At 28.7% G+C, this 22,024-nt stretch overlaps 2 protein-coding genes, 1 long non-coding RNA gene and 1 pseudogene across 6 annotated transcripts; 1 reads left to right on the forward strand and 3 right to left on the reverse strand.

The window, feature by feature from the left end:
• Positions 1-2,935: 2,935 nt before the first annotated feature.
• Positions 2,936-6,867, reverse strand: LOC145189825 (acid-sensing ion channel 1C-like). Its single transcript, XM_090089650.1, has 7 exons — positions 6,719-6,867; positions 5,036-5,778; positions 4,747-4,894; positions 4,554-4,610; positions 4,286-4,472; positions 3,789-3,880; positions 2,936-3,255 (listed from the first exon to the last, which is right to left on the reverse strand). The coding sequence occupies exons 1-7, from the start codon at positions 6,792-6,794 to the stop codon at positions 3,125-3,127; spliced, it is 1,434 nt and encodes a 477-aa protein (XP_089945776.1). The 5' UTR covers positions 6,795-6,867; the 3' UTR covers positions 2,936-3,124.
• LOC145188180 (uncharacterized) lies at positions 6,471-17,574 on the forward strand (annotated as a pseudogene). The gene is made up of 7 exons (XR_016453114.1): positions 6,471-9,480; positions 13,548-14,873; positions 15,043-15,147; positions 15,218-15,395; positions 15,493-15,524; positions 15,720-15,939; positions 16,036-17,574. The product of XR_016453114.1 is annotated as an uncharacterized LOC145188180 (transcript).
• On the reverse strand, positions 9,525-13,153 carry LOC149887249 (uncharacterized). 3 transcript variants are annotated; one of them, XR_016453117.1, is made up of 4 exons: positions 12,845-13,153; positions 12,369-12,411; positions 10,589-10,706; positions 9,525-10,078 (listed from the first exon to the last, which is right to left on the reverse strand). It is a non-coding gene; the product is annotated as an uncharacterized LOC149887249 (long non-coding RNA). The 3 variants fall into 3 exon arrangements; XR_016453115.1 differs by lacking the exon at positions 12,369-12,411 and having other exon boundaries at positions 9,862-10,078; XR_016453116.1 differs by lacking the exon at positions 12,369-12,411 and having other exon boundaries at positions 9,866-10,078; positions 12,960-13,153.
• A 267-nt stretch (positions 17,575-17,841) lies between the features above and the next one.
• Positions 17,842-20,860, reverse strand: LOC149887250 (zinc finger BED domain-containing protein 4-like). Its single transcript, XM_090091496.1, has 5 exons — positions 20,211-20,860; positions 19,044-20,099; positions 18,172-18,175; positions 17,966-18,082; positions 17,842-17,919 (listed from the first exon to the last, which is right to left on the reverse strand). The coding sequence occupies exons 1-5, from the start codon at positions 20,858-20,860 to the stop codon at positions 17,842-17,844; spliced, it is 1,905 nt and encodes a 634-aa protein (XP_089947622.1).
• Between the last annotated feature and the right edge of the window lie 1,164 nt (positions 20,861-22,024).

Consider the following 22,024-nt stretch of genomic DNA (forward strand, 5'->3'; position numbering starts at 1 on the left):
AATTGGATGTGGCAGTGAAAAGTACAGGAAAGAAGAGGTATGTTATATATATATATATACTAATAATTATATAACAAAAATCTTTAAAAATACGGAATAATATGGGCGCATTTAATATTTTAGAAAACAACTAACTGATATAGGAATTGGAATAATTATTGAAGCTGCTGACCGAGCAGAGTCTTTTAGAAGAATTGGAAAGCGTTTTAATTGGCAAAACTCCACTATTAGCAGATTGGTGAAGAAATATAAACGAACTGGTACAACTGAGAGGTCCATCGGATCAGGGAGAAATCCTAAAACTTCAAAAAAGGAAGATCGCTACATTCTTAACTTCGTTAAAAAAGATCGTAAAATCACACGTAGTGAGATAAAACTAGATTTGAAATTTACTAATATCTCAAAGTGGACAATATCTCGTCGAATAAAAGCATCAGGTGAATTTTTTTCCGGAAACCAAATAAAAAAATCATTTGTCAGTGAAATCAATCGCAAAAAAAGATTAAAGTCGTGCATTGAGCACAAAGATTGGATATGTCAACAATGGATTAAAGTTATTTGGAGCGACGAGTCTCCTTTCGTCTTTTTTATAATGGTTGATCTCACTGTTGGAAATTAGTTGGGGAAAAACTCAACCCCCAAACATGCAACACAACCATTAAACATGACAAAAAGGTTGATATGTGGGATTTTTTTAGTGCACACAAAGTTGGAAAACTTTATCGGGTGAAAGGCACCATGGACCAGCATTTGTATCACAAAATCTTAGTTAATCAACTTTGACCAAGTATAAAAGAAATTTTTCCTAATGTTGACTACGTCTTTCAACAGGATAAAGATCCCAAACATACAGCACCGTTGAATAATATCTAAACCTAAATTGATACCAGTTATGTTTTGGCCAGCACAGTCGCCTCATTTAAATCCAATAGAAAACCTAAAGTCTATGCTGGATAAAAAATTAAAAGATCGTAGGGTAACAAATGAAGATGAACTGTTCCAAATTCTTCTTGTTGGTTGGAAAGCATTGCCAAATGACATATTAAAAAGACTTGTAGATAGTATGTCTTCTAGATGCCTAGAAGTCATAAAAAGCAAAGGGTGGCCAATTAAGTACTAATACAGCTAAAACTTGAAAAATACTTCATAAATCCTAATTTCTTTTTATTATATGTAATATACAATAATATTAAAAGCATTAAACCAAAGTTGTCTTATATTACTTTTATTATATGAGTTTAAGACAGTTTTTATTGCTTTTTTTATTAAAAAATTGAGTATGGCTTTTTTTTTGCACCCCACTGTGTGTATATATATATATATATATATATATATATATATATATATATATATATATATATATATATATATATATATATATATAATCTATATAAGCTCAGTACAAGAAATTCTTTAGAAAACTTTTATAGACTTTCGAGATTCTATAGAAGCGTTATAAAACTTCATTAAGATTCGCATAAAATTCTTATCCTCATTTAAAATTATACACATTTGAGGAGTTTGCATGAATTAACTCTGTTAGCTGAGGTAAAACTATATAAGTTTAATGAAACCATTTTTTTCAGCAGAGCTTATACTAAAGATGCTCACCATGAGTTGCCTTGGATAAAATAACCCTGACATCATCGCCTTCTAGACTTAGACCCCAGAGTGAGTTTGCATTTAAAACGGTGTTTTACGCACATACAAAAAAGCAAACTTTGGAAAATATTTTTTTTTTTTTGTTTTAAAAAGACTAATATAAAAATTTTTTGTATAGAACAATTTTTAGAAATATTTAGTAATTATTAATTTTTGGGAATATAGATTTAGTTAACCGTATGACTCTCTAGATTTAAAAATTTACAAAACAGACATGCGCACAAACCTTGCAGGCAAACAGTATAAACATTCTGCTATCAACAAAAACAAAGTCTTTCTCATTACAATAGTATCTATTTGCATTCATTGTAAAGATGGGCTACTCATAATCCTAAATGCTCACCAATATTGTCCACCCAACCCTGACCTTTTGTGTCAATTCAGTTGATCAATATCTTTCATTTTAGTGAGATGTTGTAAAAAAAAAGATCGTTCCCAACAATGTCACTATTAAAATGTCACTAACAAAATGCAATTCTATGAATATGATAAAGAAAATGCAATTATGACATTAAAAATAAACTATTTATTAAATCAGAGCTTTGCGTTTAAATAATTATCACATACTTGCATTTAGGTATTCTGAATTTATATCATTTTATAATGAGTTTTCTGAATTTTATATTATATTAAAAAATAAATCTTCTTTGATTTTTTTTTTTTGTTTAAAAGTTAAAATAAAAGAACAATACTATTGTTTTGTGATCATTCTACCGAATGAGTAAATGATCTTTGTGATCATTAAGACGATTGACTTATGAGATCATTCAAATGAATTTTTATTACACAGTTACCTTTTTTTTCCTATGCAATCTCATTTTAACATTTGGGTTTATCAATAGGAAAAACCTTTTAAGTTGTATTTGAACTCATCAATATATTTTTTTTTTTTTACGAAGAAATAAGACAAACTCACAGATGAGGTAGACATGTTTATCCCATATTTAGTTAAATGTTTAAGGACCAATAGCTTTTTTAAGAAAAATCAGAAAAATGCTTTTCTTAAAGTTTTTATTTTGCTAAAAATCATTCGAGCAAATTGATTCATGAAAGTTGAACTTTGTCAATCTTGAGGTCGTTTTATAACCGGCTCAAGAGTAGCAAAGAGATTAAATCTTATGTGTTAAAATATATCTGCAGATCTGCAACAAGAAGACAGACTTTTTTCGATTGCACTTTATGAAGTCTCACACGCGTGTACTCCAGGCGAACACAAGCAAAGAATCAGTTGAACCAAGTGATCCGACGGCTAGCTATGAAGAACTGATACGACTTGAGTGAGAAATATTTTTGTACGTTTAAAATTTACAGATTTTTTCAAATATATATATTTTCATCGTTCGATGCCATTTTAATAAATAAGCGTAGCTATTTTTTGATTTACTTTTTGAAACGCTTTATAAAGGTTTGATAATTTAATCGTTCTAATCAATAAATCCAATTGCTTCGTTCAGTCCGTGGTTTATACTGAAGTTAAAGTTGAAAACTTTTCAAAAAAACGAGTATACGTCACCAAAGCCAAGCAGTCTATGAATTCAAAATACGACATCACCCCGGCACCAATAAATAATCCGATCTGACCGCCAATATCTCCTAAATTGTAAATAAGGAATAATGTTTAAAAAATTACAAAAATAGTTACCGTATATACTCGCGTATAAGTCGAGAAATTTTGGACGAAATATTTACTCTAAAACAGCAATTCGACTTATATGCGGGTCAGAAAAAAATCAAATTTATTCCTTGAAATTTTTTTTCGTATTTCTTATTAATATTGATTAAAAAATGTTTCATTTAATATTGATTTTGTATTGATTTTTGGATCGACTTATACGCCAGTATATACGGTACATTAAATATATACTGTTAGAAGAATGAAATTTTAGTCAATAACGTTTATGACCGTTTTCTTTAGCCAGCACATGTAAGGCTTTTGTTTATGTAAGGCTTTTGTCAAAATACTCCTGGGTTGCTATCAGCAACATCGGCTTGGTATTTACGTTACGAAAAAAAATGCTTTAAATAACATTGACTATTAAATATAATACAAAAAAAAAAAGCATAACTATTTTATGAACTTAGAAACTGACAATTATATATTACATTTACTATATAGAAAACTTTACCTAGCCACACCAAAGTATCGTAGCTTGGTTTCTGCTCGATTAACTCATATGATAACTCTTCGTAGTAAATAACAAGGCGAAGTAAATTATCCCTAAAAACAAGAAATTATTGTTATTATTATTATTATTATTATTATTATTATTATTATTATTATTATTATTATTATTATTATTACTATTATTATTATTATTATTATTATTATTATTATTATTATTATTATTATTATTATTATTATTATTATTATTATTATTATTATTATTATTATTATTATTATTATTATTATTATTATTATTATTATTATTATCATTATCATTATCATTATCATTATCATTATCATTATCATTATCATTATTATTACTATTATTATTATTATTATTATTATTATTATTATTATTATTATTATTATTATTATTATTATTATTATTATTATTATTATTATTATTATTATTATTATTATTATTATTATTAATATTATTACTACCAGAAGTATTTTTACCGCATAAAACCAAGTTCATCGGTAATATTTTCTACGAAGTGAACGATATGCGGAAGTTTACGAAAACGATTCGCAAGCGTCCTTGCGTACTGAGCTGTAGGAAACAGGGCTCGAGAAAGACTCATACCATAAGAGTCAAGTTTGCACGGTATCGGACAGTTATACATTTTCATTTTGTTGAAGTTCTCTAGATAAAAGTGTTTTTGAAAAACTTGAAAAAAGAAAAAAATAGTTTATGATTTTAAAAAAAATTAAAAAATATATATACCCCATGCCTGCCAAGCGCAACAATTCAAGGTTTGGAACGAGCAGATTGGTATATCTCCTTAAAAAAATCAATGAATTTTTATGTCGTGGAACGAAGTATCTGTTTGAACAAAGTTATTGGTTGATCAAGCATGTTAGAATATATACTTATAATGAAAAGCTATAGATACTTATATAGTATAAATGCAACTAACCTGGCATAAAAAAGTCCTTACATTGACAAGTAGTATACACGTGATCTGTAAGCTGCTCAAGCCAGCACGTGTGCATGGAGTACCCGTCGAAATATTTTAGATGTAGGGAACCACATTTGGTTTTGTATGGGGGTTCTAAGTTTATAATCTGGAAGGAAAAAGGGTTCCTGTTTTTTATTGTTACCTTTAAAACTTTATAAATGTACAAACCAATATTCTATGTTAATATAAAAAAATATATATACAATAAAAAAAAAGCTTTTTAAAATAGAAATAATGATAAACAGACCGTCTTCTTTTCGACTTGAATATAAGTGGTATATCCAGGGGGTATTATTAAGCCACGCATTTTGATTGGTTGTTCATCTTGTCCGTGTAGCATCAGGTGAATTCCTGCATCCATTTCGTCTCTGTAGTACTCATAATGTTGAACGTTAATAGTAAGCTTAAGGCTTCTTGTCATTCCGACTCCGTTTACTTTTAAAAGTGTGTGAGGGGGTTTTCCAGAATTAAATGTGAAACAAAGTTCACCTTGCATCATATTGAATTCTGTAAAATTTAAATGAGAGCATTTTTTGCCATGAAACTCGCAATCAACAATCATTTCATCTAAACGTAGTTTAGCTCCTATTGTAATGTTGTTGTATTCTTCGCCTGATATATTTTCTGGGGTTTTAAAATTTAAAATAGATTTGTCGACTTTGGTTCCGTTCATTTTGCTAAACAGAAATTCGTTTAAATTACAGAATGATACCGCCGGAAAATTAATTTCGTTGACGTATATTCTCATACGAGAAGTATTAAATGGGTAAGACAGATAGTTGACGGTACTTTCGTACACTTTTTCCATGGCGTATGCGAATGCAGCTACAGTGATAAAAAGCCATATTGTACGGCGAACGCAATTATTTCTTTTGTCAGTTATATAAGTAAGCCCATGAAAAGAAAAATGATCAATCATGTAGTCTATATGTTCTTTTATTTTTGCGTCCCGCTGTTCGCGAGGAGTTTTTATCTTTCCACTCTCTTCCTCTGAAAATAAATAAAAGTCCGAAGTTATTTTACAAAGCATTAAAACAATTTTAATATGATGACACAGACATAACAAGGATGGGTAGGCCAGCGGCCCGAGAACTGTAGATAAAGTCTAAAGATCAAAATAACTCTCCACTGTTTATCGTAACCATTATAGCATGTATCAAATAAAGATAATGCTTTAGTTATATAGGATGTATCGTTAGCGTGTACCAAATAAAGATACATGCTTTATTAACTCAGACACCATTTTTAAACGCTTTACTTTGAATTCTATCACAAGTATCTAGAATAAATAGGTTTTGCTCATGAGAATTTCACTTGTTTTAATTAAGCTTAAAGAAAAATATTCGTTTCAACGAGATCAAGGTTGATCAACCCGCATAAAGCAAACGCCGAGTTACTAGGAGAGCCCCCCCCCCCCCCCTATTTTTTTATTATTTTTTTAAATTTGTTTTTTATATATTATAACCTGATAAACAGCGCATAAATTATTTTTAAAAAGTTTCGTTTTTTAGCGTAAAAAGAAAATTTCAAGTGCGCTAAATGGAATTCTCAGCATACGCTAAAATTACTAAACGTCTGAACCACACTTTTTTTTAAATACGTCATTTTGAAAAGTCTTTTGAAATTTTGAATGAAACGACTTCTTTTCAAAATTAAAAACAAACTCGCGTAACTTAAAGAATGATTACGCATGCGCTCTGTGACACACGTGTTTCGCGAAGGAAAAAATATCCGTTTTAAGCCCTCAAAGTTAACGGCGTTACAATGGATAAAAATGTTCTTGTTCAAACTAAAATCTAATTATGGAGATGTAATGTTTTTTAAAAGATAAATTTTGATATGGATTTGAAAAGTAAGCATATTTTAATTTTTTTTTTTTTTTTAAACCTCTCGTAATAATTACCGCCCTAAAGGAAGCTAATAAACGTACTTTTTGATGTGTCCTTCTGATGGCTTTCTTGAATTGCATCAACTGTAATTTGAGCTACCTCTTCAAACTGAAGCATCGTTGTTTATTTTTAAATAATGCGATGCCAATTAGTAATTTGTGTATATGATAGTCAAAAACGTAAAGCCTACACGAACATATTAATTGATAAAGATCACGTAAATCGCCATCAAATCAACATTAATTATCCGAGGCTTCAAAGAAGTCGATGATAGTGATCGATAATAATCCATGTTGTTAAAGGTCGCTAATCTTTATAAATTAGTTTTATTTTGTAAAGCTGTTTTTTTTTTTAAAAAAAAAAATACCATTGGTACATTAAAACATCGAATAAATGTCTTCTTGCGAGTTTTTTTATTGTTCAATTTTTGAAAAGAATACTTAAAGATTGAAAGTCTTTAACTTTTAATTGGTAAAACGAGGCGAAACAAAAATGCGGTCACTCTGAAAAACACATCTTTTAAAATAAACTGATAGCTCCTGACATGTCCTTTTTTAAAAAAAATAAGTCAAACTCGCTATTATGTCATACCAATCAAACTGTAAGAAAAAGGTTAAAGGTCGTCTTCCAATTTATCTAAACATTAAACAAAACAAAAAGTGCTTGTCGCTAACGATAAACTAACAAACACTCAAATCTGAATGCGGTTTCTTTCTAAATATTGTAAAGCCAATACTTCGATGTCGAAGACCGATAACTAAAATAGGCACGATAGCATTTCTTCAAACTAGCAGCAACTAAGTTTTGTACACAAAATATGTATTTACAATTATGTCTGATAATCGGAGACATCGATGTGTTATCTTTAATGACAGAGAGTACGAGGAATTCTCCAACTATTGAAAATCTGTAAACGTGTTTTTCAGCTTCAACATTTTAAATTCCAATTACATCATTTTAACTTTATATTGAATAATGTTCTTTTAGAGTTGTATCTAACACTTTGTCTTTATATAAGAAGCTTATAAATATCAAAAGAAGCTTATAAATATCGTAAGACAAGTTTTCATACTCAAACGCATCTTAAGGCGGAACAAGATTAAAATTTTTTTTTTTTTAAATTTGTTTTATAAGTTTATAATTGAGGTTTTTGATGAGACAGACGCCAGTGAGTTTTGATGACTTTTTCAGCTTGTGGATGATAATTTTTGTAATTACTTAGTATTTAATTTCAATCATGAAACATATAAAATATGAATACATAAAATAAGTGACTGGAGCGCTGAATAGCTTTTTATCAAAATTCAGAATTTCCACTCTAAAAAACATCTAAATCAAATACAAAATAATACATCTAAATCAAATACAAAATAATACATCCGCATCAAATACAAATACAAAAGTCAAATACACCTGAAGTCTAAGGTAAAACCCCTTAACTGCACCCCCCTCATTATTTGATTTTTTCCTGGAGTATTTCTTCTGTAAGTGGCTGTTGATTTGGACGCTTCAGACACTTTTAACTTAATAATGGTTTTAATTGGTTTTGCAACAAATTCTAAAGTCAAGACAATAATTACTTTCATCAAGTCGCTCCGCCTTCTCTATCCTTAGGTTTATTTAACGGAGTGCTGGTTTGAAATTCGTTTACAAATCGTTTCTTGAAAAAATCAGTTTTTAATATTTGTAAATGATAAACTGGGACAAATATCTTCAAGAGTTCATTTATTTACAAAATTGGAAGTTTGCAAACTAAGGCTTTTGTTTCTGTTTGCTACATATAAACGTAAAGATCGCCAAATTATTTATTTTTCTTAACAAATATTTGTATGTAGTCTAGGAACATTAAAGCGCCTCAGTTGTAGAAAATAAAATAACTTTTAAAAGTCAAAGTTTTGGCTTAATTGCCCATACCATTCCATTCTCCACTTTTCTTTCCAAAACAAAATTATTTTATAAGATAAAGCGCAGCATTTTCTTTAATATTTTGTAATGCATATATTTATACGTAGTTTTATTAATTTAAAAGCTATATATAAGAAGTGGTAAAAAAAAAAAAAAAGAACTAAATAGACTCATTAGAATTGCTCCCTTTTTTTTCCATTCATCATAGAAAAATAAGCATATTTCTTAGAGAACCCTTATTCCTTAGAGATTCCTTAGAGAACCCTTTTTTGGCATAACGGGAAAAATATCTTAGCTATACGTCAATAACAGTTAATTGGTACATTACTTTTTGATTTAGTTTTATGAAAATGTTACTCATAACTTTTATACTAAGTTAAGTCTGGTTTAAGAGTTTGATCGTTTGCCAATGATAACAAATTGAGTTTTTTAAAGATTTTCACAAAAACTAAATGTTAAGATGCATGCAAATGTGTCGAAAAGCGAAGCAGCAGAGCAGCAGACAGTAGGTATAAAGGATGGCTTCAGGATCAGCAACAGAGAAACAGAAAATAGATCATTTATTTTCGAGAACTGCGTCATAAATACTCCAAAAACATTTACAAAGACAGGTGACATCCATTGTTATCCAGGGTTCTAAAAGTCAAATAAGCTTTGGAGTGCGAGAGTGGTTTTTATTTCGTCAAGTAAAAGCCAAACCGAGGTTAATTCATTGTGAACATACCAAAATCTTGAGCGAAAACCACGAAAAACGCTTTTTTCAAATATAGTTAGAAACACTTTTCCTTGTAAAAGTAGTTGTGTTTATTAATCATCTGCGAATTGCAATTTTTTTTTTTCTGAATCAAACGAGATTCACGTAACAATAGGAGAAATCTCGTATGTTATGTACCACCCAGTGGGCACAAGAACGTTTTGCAAACGTTTTTTAAAGGTCCCGTGAAACGTTTTTTAATGGTTTTTTGAACGTTTAAATGAAACGGTGACCGGACGTTTTCCTAAAAACGTTTTTTGAACGTTTTCTAAGCGTCTCACAAAAACGTTTTTTAATGGTTTTTTGAACGTTCATATGAAACGGTGACCGGACGTTTTCCTAAAAACGTTTTTTGAACGTTTTTTAAAGGTCTCACGAAAACCTTTTTTGATGGGTTTTTATTTTATGTAAATGAAACGTTTTAACCTTTTCAAGGATTATCCTAAATGCATTTATTTAAGTATAAGTTATTTCAGTAAATAAGTTATGTTATGCAAAAAAAAATCTTTTACAAACGAAAATTTAGGAGCAACAGCCTAGATCACGATAATTTAATAAATTTCTAAAAGTTTAATTTTTTGTTTATTTAAAATATAAGCATACAAAAAAAAAGCATACATTTACAAATAAGCCTACAAAAACGTTATAAAATAATTGTTATGCAATTCTGTCAAGAGCTCTCTTCAAATGATCTTCAACTTATCGACCGAATCGAACTTCGTTGTATGTGACACCAGTGTTTCTAAAAACAGAACTACTATAGAAATCTTTCATGGATTTCAACTAGCACATATAAAGGGTGTTACTTGAACACACATTTATACTCATGGTAAATTTTACACTTCACTTTTAGTTTATTTAACAATTTTTTTAACCTTGTTATAATTTGATTATGTAATAAAATAAAATAAAAAAGCCTGATGAAAGTTCCTCATAACAATAAATTCAAGTGATGCTTCATGGGTAGTTTTTTAAACTTGATGAAAAAAAACTTCATATATTATTTATTAATGTTGGAAATACTTTCAAACTTGATAAAAAATATTTATTTACATAAAATGTTTAATAAAACCAGATGACATTCTTTGATAAACTTACATTCAGAAACTTTTTGCACTTTAATAATAGGACTTGCTTCTCTTATGTGCAAATAACTGTGATATGTTGCACTGTTTCATTCAAATATGAATAGAAATAGCTTCATACATTTATTAAAAAATTTATTTATCTAATATTTTTAACTCAAACATACCTTGCATTTATTTGCTTGTAACAATGTCTGCACCTTTGATACTCATAATACTCATCAAAATTAGGTTCAATGAAATCATTAATAAATTTCGTTTTTACTTCTATTTTTTCTCCATACACTAAAATAGTAATTTTTATCTCATTTACATTTCATATATATATACTAATTTTATTATAAAAAACGCCCTTTAAAATAACTTAAATTTGGTTGAGATTGTTTTCTTGCAACTATTTCTTTGCTACTCAATACTGAGAACATATGCACAAAAATCTTTGTATTATATTATATCTATAACAGTAACAAATACAAAAACTACAAGTTAGAAATTAAATGAAATGCACTAAATTGTTGTAAAAAGTGAATAACTTTATTTTAATACTTTATAATAAAATGTGTATAACAAAAACTAAAAAATGTAAAATTTCATACATTAAATAAAAAAAACAACAAAAAAACTGCTTTTATATTTATATATAAATATATATATGTAATTTTTATAAAAATTATATATATATATATACTTCATAATAGCAGCGCTATTAAATGCACTTGAGATATTTGATATTGTTGTTTTAGGTTGAAAAAAAAACCTGTTAAAGTAGAAAAAGTATGCCTGATGTCACTCTAGTGTGTATATATATATATATATATATATATATATATATATATATATATATATATATATATATATATATATATATATATATATATATATATATATATATATATAATTTTTACCATTAAATGTCAAATTTAAATAAAAAAGAAATTAATTTAGAAGATTAAAAAAAGTTTAAAAATTGTAAATAAAAGGTGTTTAATTGATAAATTGCCTGCCCAAACCAAAACCCTCAGTCAATGTAGCAAGACTCCTTATATGTTCTAACTATATATCTGTATATATACATATGTATATTTATGCATTTATTTAAAAATATGTATATATATTTATTATAAATTTATTTTTATACATTGATGCTTATTATATATCAAAATACAACAATCACAAAAGAAATATATAGGCTATGCAGTTATCTATCTACTTTATTATAGCTATACAATACCATAATACAAATTAATAGATTAATAATTCTACTATAATAATTTACTTTATTAATATTATAATATTATATAAAAATAATTTTATATGACCATATAAAAAATCATAAAGTGTATAACAGTTATATTTAAAAAAGTTTTATTAAAAAAACTTGTAGAGCATTTATATGAAGGCATTCCATGTTCTTGTAAAGCATACACATGTGTAAGTAAATGATTACAGTTTGTAAGATAAGGGTTGTGAAGCCATTTTTATAGGTCCTGCAAAAATATTATATGAAGTAAAAATTATTATTAACTTAAGAAGTTTTTAAAATGTTTTTTAAAGGATTTAATTTCCAATCGTTACTCGGGCAAACATCAAACATTTCTGTGTCCTTAGGAAACATCCATGTTCTGTACTCTATTTTTTTTCCCATTATTTTTCATGCATCCTATCAGGAGTTCAGTTTAAATGATTTCTAATCAACTTATACACCAAACTATATTTTGTTTGTGAAACTTTTAACAACAACAGCAACAAAGAATTCTACATAAATTTTTTATAAACTGCGTTTAACTTGCTCGTGTAAAGGGTGTTACATATACACACATTTATAAAAGTAATTTATTGAGGGAAAATCACACTTTAAACATTATGTTAATAATTTTACAAAAGTAATATAATTAATTACAAAATTTAAAAAAATTTAAATTTGAAAAAAATAAAAAAAGTTATTACTTTAAAAGTTTTAAATTCCCAGTTCTTAGGTAGTCTTTTTTAACTTGTAAAAAAAATAAATAATATATTATTTTTAACTTATTAAAAATACATACATATTTTTTAACTTAATCAAGATAAAATGTTGAATAAAAACAGAAAAATTACAATTAACACATTTTTTGACAAACTTATATTCAACAACTTTTTACACTGCAATATATGGACTTACTTCTCTTATATGCAAACAAATGTGATATGCTACATCATTACATTCAAACAAATGCAAAAAAAGATCATTTTTTATCAACTAAATAGTCTACTATAATCTAAATAGTCTAAAAAGTCTACTAAATTTACAGTCATTTTTTAAATTTTAAATCTTCAATAATACTGCGTAATAAAGAATTTTTACTTAGCTAAAAACATGTAAGTGCTCAATAATTTTATAGAAATATTATCCTATGAATGTCATTATGGAAAAAAAGTGTTTTTACTTGTACATAGGTTGTAAAACTGTTTCTAGCTGGAGTAGAACAGTCCTCCTAGAAATAGCTACATACATTAATAATAAAAATAAAAAAATAAAAAATTTTTATAATTCAAACTTACCTTGTAATAGGTTCTGACTATTTTTATGTAACTACAATTGCTTCCTTGTTGCTTATATTTGAGGATGGTAGTTTAACTTTAGTTATGGCAGTTTAGTATATACATACATACATACATACATACATACATACATACATACATACATACATACATACATACATACATACATACATACATACATACATACATACATATATATATATATATATATATATATATATATATATATATATATATATATATATATATATATATATATATATATATATATATATATATATATATATATATATATATATATATAATATAAGTGAGAAACCTCAAAAATTAACTTTGCTTATATGCTTACATATATATCTTTGTTGTTCAAATTTGTCTAATATTACGCATGCGCAGTTAGTCGTTTACAGTTTTCAAAAAGCGTTTTTTAAAGGTTTTTCTAAGGTCCCTCAAAAGTAATAAAAAAAAGTCTTATTAAAACGTTTATCAAACGTTTTTAAAACGTTTTACCAATATATTCGACGTTCAACCGACCATTAAACGTTTACTAAACGTTTGCAAAACGTTCCTGTGCCCACTGGGCAATAGCCGTCCAAAACTAATATCGCATCGGAATAAAATAATGAGATTTTTTTATGTATCATATCGGCATAATAAGGCGTCTCGGTAAAAAGTATCGTTACAGATTTTTTAATTATAACCGATATTTTAACGGTGTATCGAAAAATTACTTTTTTAATTATTAAAATACAAAACGATAAAAAAAAAAAAAACGAGATGATAATAACTTTTTAAATTAACAATTTAAATGTTTTTAACAATTTAATCAGTTTATTTTTAAGTCTTGAAGCTGAAAAAGCTCTGATATTCGTGGTATCAACTTGGTAACTTGTTGGTAAGTAACTTTTTAAAATACTTTTATTTGCTTTACTTCTTGGAATATCAACAATGGATGGCGTTAACTGAGAAAGCACATTTTAAACACACGAAATGCAAAATAATTGAAATATTTTTCTAATTACTGTGTTGTTATAAGCTTAAATTTCGAATAAAATAGGTTTTCGTACAATTTCATATTACTTTAAAAAAGCTTTGAACTTTCGTTTTCTGTGTTTTTTCGTAAGTTTTCGGCAATAACTCAAGGTTTTTTAAATGACAAACTCTTAGCTGTGTATATAGTTATTTATTTCTTACTTAATTATAACTCTTTAAGTTGCGACGGTGTGGCCACCTTCGTACTTCTACTACATGTAAATTTGCAACGGAACGCCCACCTTCGTACTCAGTACTTCTACTACATGTAAAAGTGCTGAGTGAAAACTGAGATATTACAATAAATTCCGGAAAGCGCAATAATATTGAACTACTTTTTGAAAAATTATTTTTGAATTTCAACATTAACCATAATTATTGCTACGACAATAAATGAACGTCAGATCGATAGAAGATATTTATGATCAAGAAGAACACACGGTTAGCCTTAACCAAATTTAGGTTTTCTGCATTGTGTCCAAATTAGTTTCAACGTTTTCTGAAAGAGTATATTTTACTGATCACTATGTATATAGTCGACCAAATCAGAAAACTACTATTAAATAATTATGGCATTTCTAAGATTTTTTTGCGCCTTTTTTGTCTTTTACGACCATCTTTAATCCGCCATTTTTTCTGCCACAAATTTAATTGCAAAAGACAATCATAGAACAAATTTTGTTTTAAAAAATGTTAAAAATCAGTAAATCACATCCTCAGACTATTTTAGATCATCAAAAGAATAGAGAAAAAGTATGTCTTTTGTGGTCGCAAATGTCATATGAAAATAAACAGCCAAAACCATATAATTTCTAAATTTCAGAGCTGTTTTTCGGATTATAAAATTGCTGATGATCGATACCCTACTGGATTGTGTCCAAGGTTGGTATACTTAATGATTTTTAACTCAAAAAATATATAAAATATTACAAACTTAAAATCATTCACATAACTGAAAAACTGGATACCTTGTTGAACTCAAAGAAATAAGATTTGATAAATGAATCAAATCTCATTTTGCTTGGTACTGGCATATCTTTATCTTTTTAAGGTGTAGGGGTATAGTTGAAAGAACAAATGTTGTTGATCTCAGGCAGAAAATTAATTTTGACATTGACTGGTCAAAGATGACTATCCTGGCTAAAACACGAAATGGGTAAAATGTTATTTTATTTGTATATCTGTTGTAAAGAAATATAAAATTATAATTTTTTATATAATTTTAGGAAACTAAAAACTTGCAGCTGTGATATATGCAAAATCGCAAGAACGCAGGGAAGGATACCCCAGAAAAAATCTGGTTATAAAGAGTTTTAAATTGGCAGCTATTAGTCCGCGGTGTAGTTCTTGTTTGACTAATGTTACAAGAGAATTGCATCATAAATGCAATGCAACAACGCTCAGGTAGAAAACGTTTTTATAACTTTGATTATTTGACTGTGAAAGGTTGTATATCATGTTCTATAGAAAACAAGTTCGTAAATGTAATTTTTTTTTTCAGAAATAACATATCAGCTGCATCTGGATACCAAGGTATTAGAAAAACCGTATTAATTTGCGTTACTTATAGAGAGATAAGTGAAAGAAATGTTAAGAATAATAAATCAAAAATGATAACTTTTAAATTTAAAAAAACCTTTGTAAGCTTTTGAACCTATAACCTTTTTAACAATGTAAAGTTGTCGAAACCTTTTTCATTCAGTTTCCATAGTTTTGTAACTTATTTAGATGTCATGGAACAAATGGCTTCTCACGTTATTAAAGAAAAGCTTTGTAGTGAAAGTGGTAACACCATTTCATTGAAGACAGGAGGCATGAAATTGAAACTATCTATTGGATCTGAGAATACTCCAAAAACAACCAATTTTACTCACAAAAATCTTCTTTATATTCAGAATTATCTTTCCTTAAGTAACCATCAAATGATAAAACTTGCTAATATGATAAGGTAAAATCACAATACTAATACAAATTTAATTCTGCACAATAAAATGATGCAATATTTGGAGTAAAACTTATTATATAAAAAAGTTAATAATTACAGAGTTGTTGAAAAAAGAAGAAACGCTGAAGAACCTGGACTGAAAGACTGTGTCTCTGATTTGGACAGTTATCTTCTCCCATTATTTACCGAAGAAAATATTTTATTTGAATTTAAAAACAAAGATAAAACTTTGGAATATAAAAACATTACAGTAGCGTACTGAAATGATGTTACTCTTTTTGTTAAACTACTCCTGGATCTTAAATGTATTGATTCTAAGAATCAGTTGCTAAAAATTGTTGTTGATGGGGGAAGTGGTTTCATCAAATTTTGTTTAAATATAGTTAATCTCAATGAAACTTTTGAAAATTACGGCAAAGTTGAAATAGATTACCTGAAAACAAAATCGGGAGCAGCTTGCAGGTCTTTATATAAAGATGGTCTAAAAAAATTGTTTAAAGATTCGTCAGTAAATGCTTCATTTCTTCTTCTGGTAGCTCCAGAAATCCCAGAAAGATATTTAAACATTAAAATATTATTTGAAAAATTAAATCTTGAAAAGGTTGAGCACATTGTGGTATGCGACATAAAACTTAATCAGATTCTGACAGGTATATCTCCAAGTAGCAGTTCAATTCATCCCTGTTATGTATGTGAGTGGGATAGAAGAGAAACTTGGACAAATGCTCCATACAGAACTTTCCAGAGCTGTCAAAACAACTATACAAAATTCAAAGAATCTAGTTCAAAACCTAAGTGTGCACAACATTTTAAGAATTGTATAAACCTTGTATTAGTACATGGAAACCCCTCTGAATTTCTTGTAGATAGACTTGTTTTACCAGAGCTTTATGTAATGAACTGTCAACCATGTAATGGATAATATGGAGAGGATTTGGTCGGAAATGAATATGAAGAAGATTTACGAATAGCTGCAAATATTTAAGACTGGTCAGCATAGTGGAAAATTTAATGGAAATTCTTCTCGAAAAATTCTTAAAAAGTGGAAAGTCTTTAATGATAAGCTGCCAATTAAACTAAAGTCTTTTGGAGAATGCTTAAGGTTGTTAAATTTAGTTGTTGAGTCTTGCTTTGGATCCAGACTTGATGAAAACTTTCAAAAATATCGAAAATTTAAAAGCCTGCTATAAAAACTTGATGTTGGAACATGGTATTACTTTAACACCAAAATTTCATATCCTGTTCAATCATGTATCTGAATTATGTAAAACAAAAAAAATGGGACTTGGATTTTATTTGGAGCAATCAGGAGAAAGTGTTCACTACCTCTTCAAAACTTCCTCGTGGAACCGGTACAAGGTGTCCGCAAATAATTCTAATTATGGACTTAATTTAGTAAGGGCATTAAGTTCTTATAATGGAAAACATCTTGTTTCTCTTGGACATGTTGATCTAAATGTTGATATTTTTTAGTGATTCAATTCAAGAAGAAATAATTTTTAATTTTATATTTGTAAATATTTTGATGATTTAAAACATTCCGATTATGTGAATTTCCAGTCTTAAACTATGTAATATAACACAATACCATCTGTATTATTCATTTCCAGTAAATTGTCTGTAACTTTTACAATAAAATTTTGAATCAAAACATGGCGGACCAAAAAATGGCGCAAAACACTTGCAAAAAAAGGCGCAAAATAAAAGGCGCAAAATAAAAGGCGCAAAATAAAAGGCGCAAAAAATCTTTAAAATGTCATAATTACTTAATAGGAGTTTTCTGATTTGGTAGACTATATACAGAGTGATCAGTAAACTATACTCTTTCAGAAAACGTTGAAATTAATTTGGACACAATTCAGAAAACCTAAATTTAGTTAAGGCTAACTGTGAACAGTGTTAGAATTATCGTAGTGACACCATTAAAAGAGGAAAACTTGTAGGCCCTTCAACTGCTGACAGGTTCAATACTCTTATGTCAACCTGGGTCAATTATATGACAAGTTATCCACTACAACTCAGAGCTTACCTTGAGATAATGAAAGACATAACAAGAGGCAATCAACCCTTCAACAGAACAACCCTGATTTGAAGACATTTTGAGATACTTTGCTCCAAAAGTTGTTGTAAAGTCAGCATCAACTTTCTTCAAATTTAAGTTAGTAAAAATTTTTTAAAAAATAAATGGTAATATGTTGTGTTGCACCTTATTTAATTTTAACAAACAACAAATACTAAGCTAAAACATACGAATATAAAATAAATATTGAGATTTCAATACATACTCTCACAATTTTTTGTTTTTTAGATTTTTACCAAGATATTACAGGAAGTAACAATAATTTCCTTATCAAGTTATTACCATTACAATAAACAACGATAATTAATTTCCGGATCCGAACCAAAACATTTTTCTAATTTTTATAACTTTTTACTAGGTTTTTCAAATTTTTAAACTAACAATCTAGTAATTTATATTAATCAATATTTATTTTTAATATAAATTTTGATTAATACAAAATTATTAATTACTGTCACATTATTAAAAATTTATTATCTCTACTTTTAGGTTGCCTTTGCTGTATGACAACATCAAAAAGGGTGCAGATCTCTGGAAGCTGATCTACCAAAGGCACCTGGTATGGCTGTATCTACAAACACTTGGACATCAAGAAACATGGATTCCTATCAGTCATTGCTTCTACATTACATCAATGATAATTATGAACTAAAAAAGTTTGTGATGTCTGTTGCTTTTTTTAGCAGAAATCACACTGCAGCAGCCACTGCTTCACGCCTAGACATACTAGCCGAAACCGAAACAGCCGAAATTTGAAAAAAAAATGTTAAAAATCCCTGAACCTTTTATGATCACCGAATTAAAGCAAAAAAAACTATTTTACGTATATCTAAGCAATCACCATGTAACATAATTTGATAAAAACTATAATATGTCAAAAAAAAAAAGTAGCATATATGTAAAGACATTTTAATAATTAAAGTTAACAATTGAAATATTTTCTCTACAGAATAAAATTTTTTCCATGTTTTCTGGCAAAAGTCTGTTTCTTTCATTTGAAAGAATGTCTCCAGCAGTTGAAAACAACCTTTCAACTTCGGTAGATGTTGGTGGAGGTGTAAGGAATCTCTTTGCCATTTTTGCCAAACCAAACTTTGCTTTTAATGTTGTTTTTTCTTCATACTCTTTCCAAAACTCTAAACAGCATGAAGATGTTGGGCTTTCTAAGTACTCGTTTAAAACTTCCTTTGCTAATTTGGAAGTTGGATTTTTGGACCTTGTATTTTGTGACTGTGCAATTATATTTTGCATCATTGAAGAAAACCCAGTGTTCTCAATAAACTTAGTTTTCATCACAGGAGTAGTTTCATTTTGGCTCAAAATGGAACTGTCTAATTCCAAAAGAACTTGTTTTTTTGCAGCTTGAAAGGCTTCTTGGGATCTAAAGAAGTGGTGCTTGTATCTGGGATCAAGAAGTGTTGCTATTGCAAAATGATCAATGGTTTCTAAATCAAAAAAACGTGCCTCCATTGCTTTCTTTAAAGCATTTTTCATGCCAATCACTTCTTCGTCATCAGAGGGAACTTCGAATGATTTCAGGATTGTTGTCACAATTGGAATACATGCACTGATGCAAGCATCCTTTCCAGAGAGCAATTTGGTGGCTTCTTCGAAAATCGCTAAAATGTGTACCAACTTTTCACACAGGTTCCAATCCTGTACAGTGAACTCAATGCCGCTGGAAGGACGGATTAGCAGCGTGGTAGCAATTGCTGATTTCAAGTACAGAATTCTTTCAAGCATGTAATATGTTGAATTCCAGCGTGTTGGGACATCATTTTTGAGTCCGAGCCTGTCAAAATTGTTCATTTGAACCTCTTGTTGTTTGTAAAGCTCAGCAAAGAAGGAATTTGAAAAAGAAGCATGAGTGCAAAGCTTTCGACATTTTTCTATCAAGTTTACAGCACTCTGGAGTGAAAAAAGTTCTTTTTTAATCACTAGTTGAAGTGAATGATTTAGACACCCAGCAGACTTGTAAACACACTGTGGTTCTTTGAAAGCTGCTTTTATATTTGCAGCATTGTCTCTTAAGCAGAATGTGATCTTGTCATTTAGCTCCCACTCTTTCACAACATTCTCAAGTCTTTGAAAAATGTTTGAAGCAGTATGTTTTTCATCAAACTTGGATCATGACAGGCAGAATTTGATCCGCTCCCATTTGTCTGAAATGAAGTGTGCCATCATGCCTAAGTACTTATGATGAAAGGATGACCAAGCGTCCAGAGAGATGGAGATAGTTTCAGCATTTTTTTCGTTAAGCATAACTTTCGTTGCAAGCTTAATCTTTTCATAGGCTGGATTGAGCATGCTTCGGTAGTATTTCTCACTTCCAATGTCAAAGTGTGGTTTAAAAAGTGCATGATGGCGTAAAAATCCCGGATTATTCACAATTGACCAAGGCTGTAAGTCGAGGATAATCATTTCAAATATAGATCTATGAAACTTAAGACCTTCTTCGGAATTTGAATCAATTTTTGAGATATTGTCAACCCAGCCAGGCATTGTAAATTGCAGCATTTCAGTCCTCTGGCGTTTTGATCTGATGTCAAATAAAGGTATTGTTCTTTTTTTAATTGTAAGAGGCTCAAGCTGATCTGAAGTTGGTATATTTTCAGGATTGTCGGTAGTTGTGAGTATTGCTTTTTCAGTTAGGAGATTTTTTAGAGTAAGCTGTGGATGCCGACTTCTTAAATGTGATGAAAGTCCGCTAAGTGATTGAAGTTTTGGATTGTGGGATCCACGAGATATTTTCAAATTGCAGATATTGCAAGTTGCGTATTTGGAATCACTGGCTGCTACGGTAAAATGATTCCACAAATAGCTTTTCTTTCGATTATTTTCCATTGTAAAATTTAGCACTGAGAAACTTTGATTAAATTATTGATATTGGTTACTTAACTTAAATGTTAACTTGTTTAAAGAATGATTTGAGAATAGTAACTTGAATCAATTATGTAACGTGACTTCAATTAAAATTTCTACAATTGTTATAGTTAAAAATTGATTTACTAACAAACGATTAAAATTAGGAAATCGTCATGATCCCACTCTAAATTAAAAAAAAGTTATCTAGACTTTAAAAAAAATCTTATAAAAGTTTCGGTTCATTTCGGTTGTGGTTTGAACCGAAATTTCGGCCGAAACAGGAAAAGTAAAAAATTGCTGTCGCAGAAATTTCGGTTTCGGCTTCGGCCGAAGCCGAAAGTTTCCGTTCACTAATTCAAAGTTTGTCTCGTTCTTTGTGAAAAAATTATTCTTTTGATTTTTTTCTCATTCGACCAAAAAGTATCATTAAAGCATCATTTTTGAATAGTTAAGTGGTCAATGGTACAACATATACGTTGTACCTTGACCACTCTATTACTCAAAAATGATACTTTTTGGTCAAAGCTGTAATATCAAATAAGTCCCAAACAATCCATAAGTTTTAAATTATACATTGTTTGAACTTACTTAATATTATAGCTTTTTTCTATATTGTAAAGAAACATATGGCTTACTTCATGTCAGTAAAAGTTTGTATGACCATTTTGTTTTTTAACAATAACTAATAAATGGTGCATTACATAAGTCTACTATTAGTTAGGTTTTTTTTAACAGATCTTGTTTTTGTATGAGGCTATCTAGTCATGTACAAATAATCCATTCACTGTCTTTGTAACCAGGGCCGTTTTTTAAAGTACTTCTATGGTCATAATCTTTATGATTTTGTTTTATTTAAATGTTTTTTTTTTTAAATAAATAAAGGAAAATGATATCAGTTATGACTTCATTTGACCATCCGCACTAATTAGCGTCTCCTACACTTCCAGGAGGAGTACTGGGTAATACAAGTAGTATTAGGATGCTATTTCCAGTATAATTAATGGCTACTATCCTTGTTATATTATTGCCACATTCTACACTAGTCATACTCCCTATTTGTTTTTTTGCCTTTTGGGGCTATGATTTTTGGTGTGAACTGTGGTAACTCCTGTTTCATCACAGGTCCAAATGTTTGATGGCTTA

Source organism: Hydra viridissima, unplaced genomic scaffold (genome assembly GCF_058129835.1).
Source record: "Hydra viridissima isolate aposymbiotic clone 2 unplaced genomic scaffold, HvirCarnegie_v1 scaffold_6, whole genome shotgun sequence".
NCBI lineage: Eukaryota > Metazoa > Cnidaria > Hydrozoa > Anthoathecata > Hydridae > Hydra > Hydra viridissima.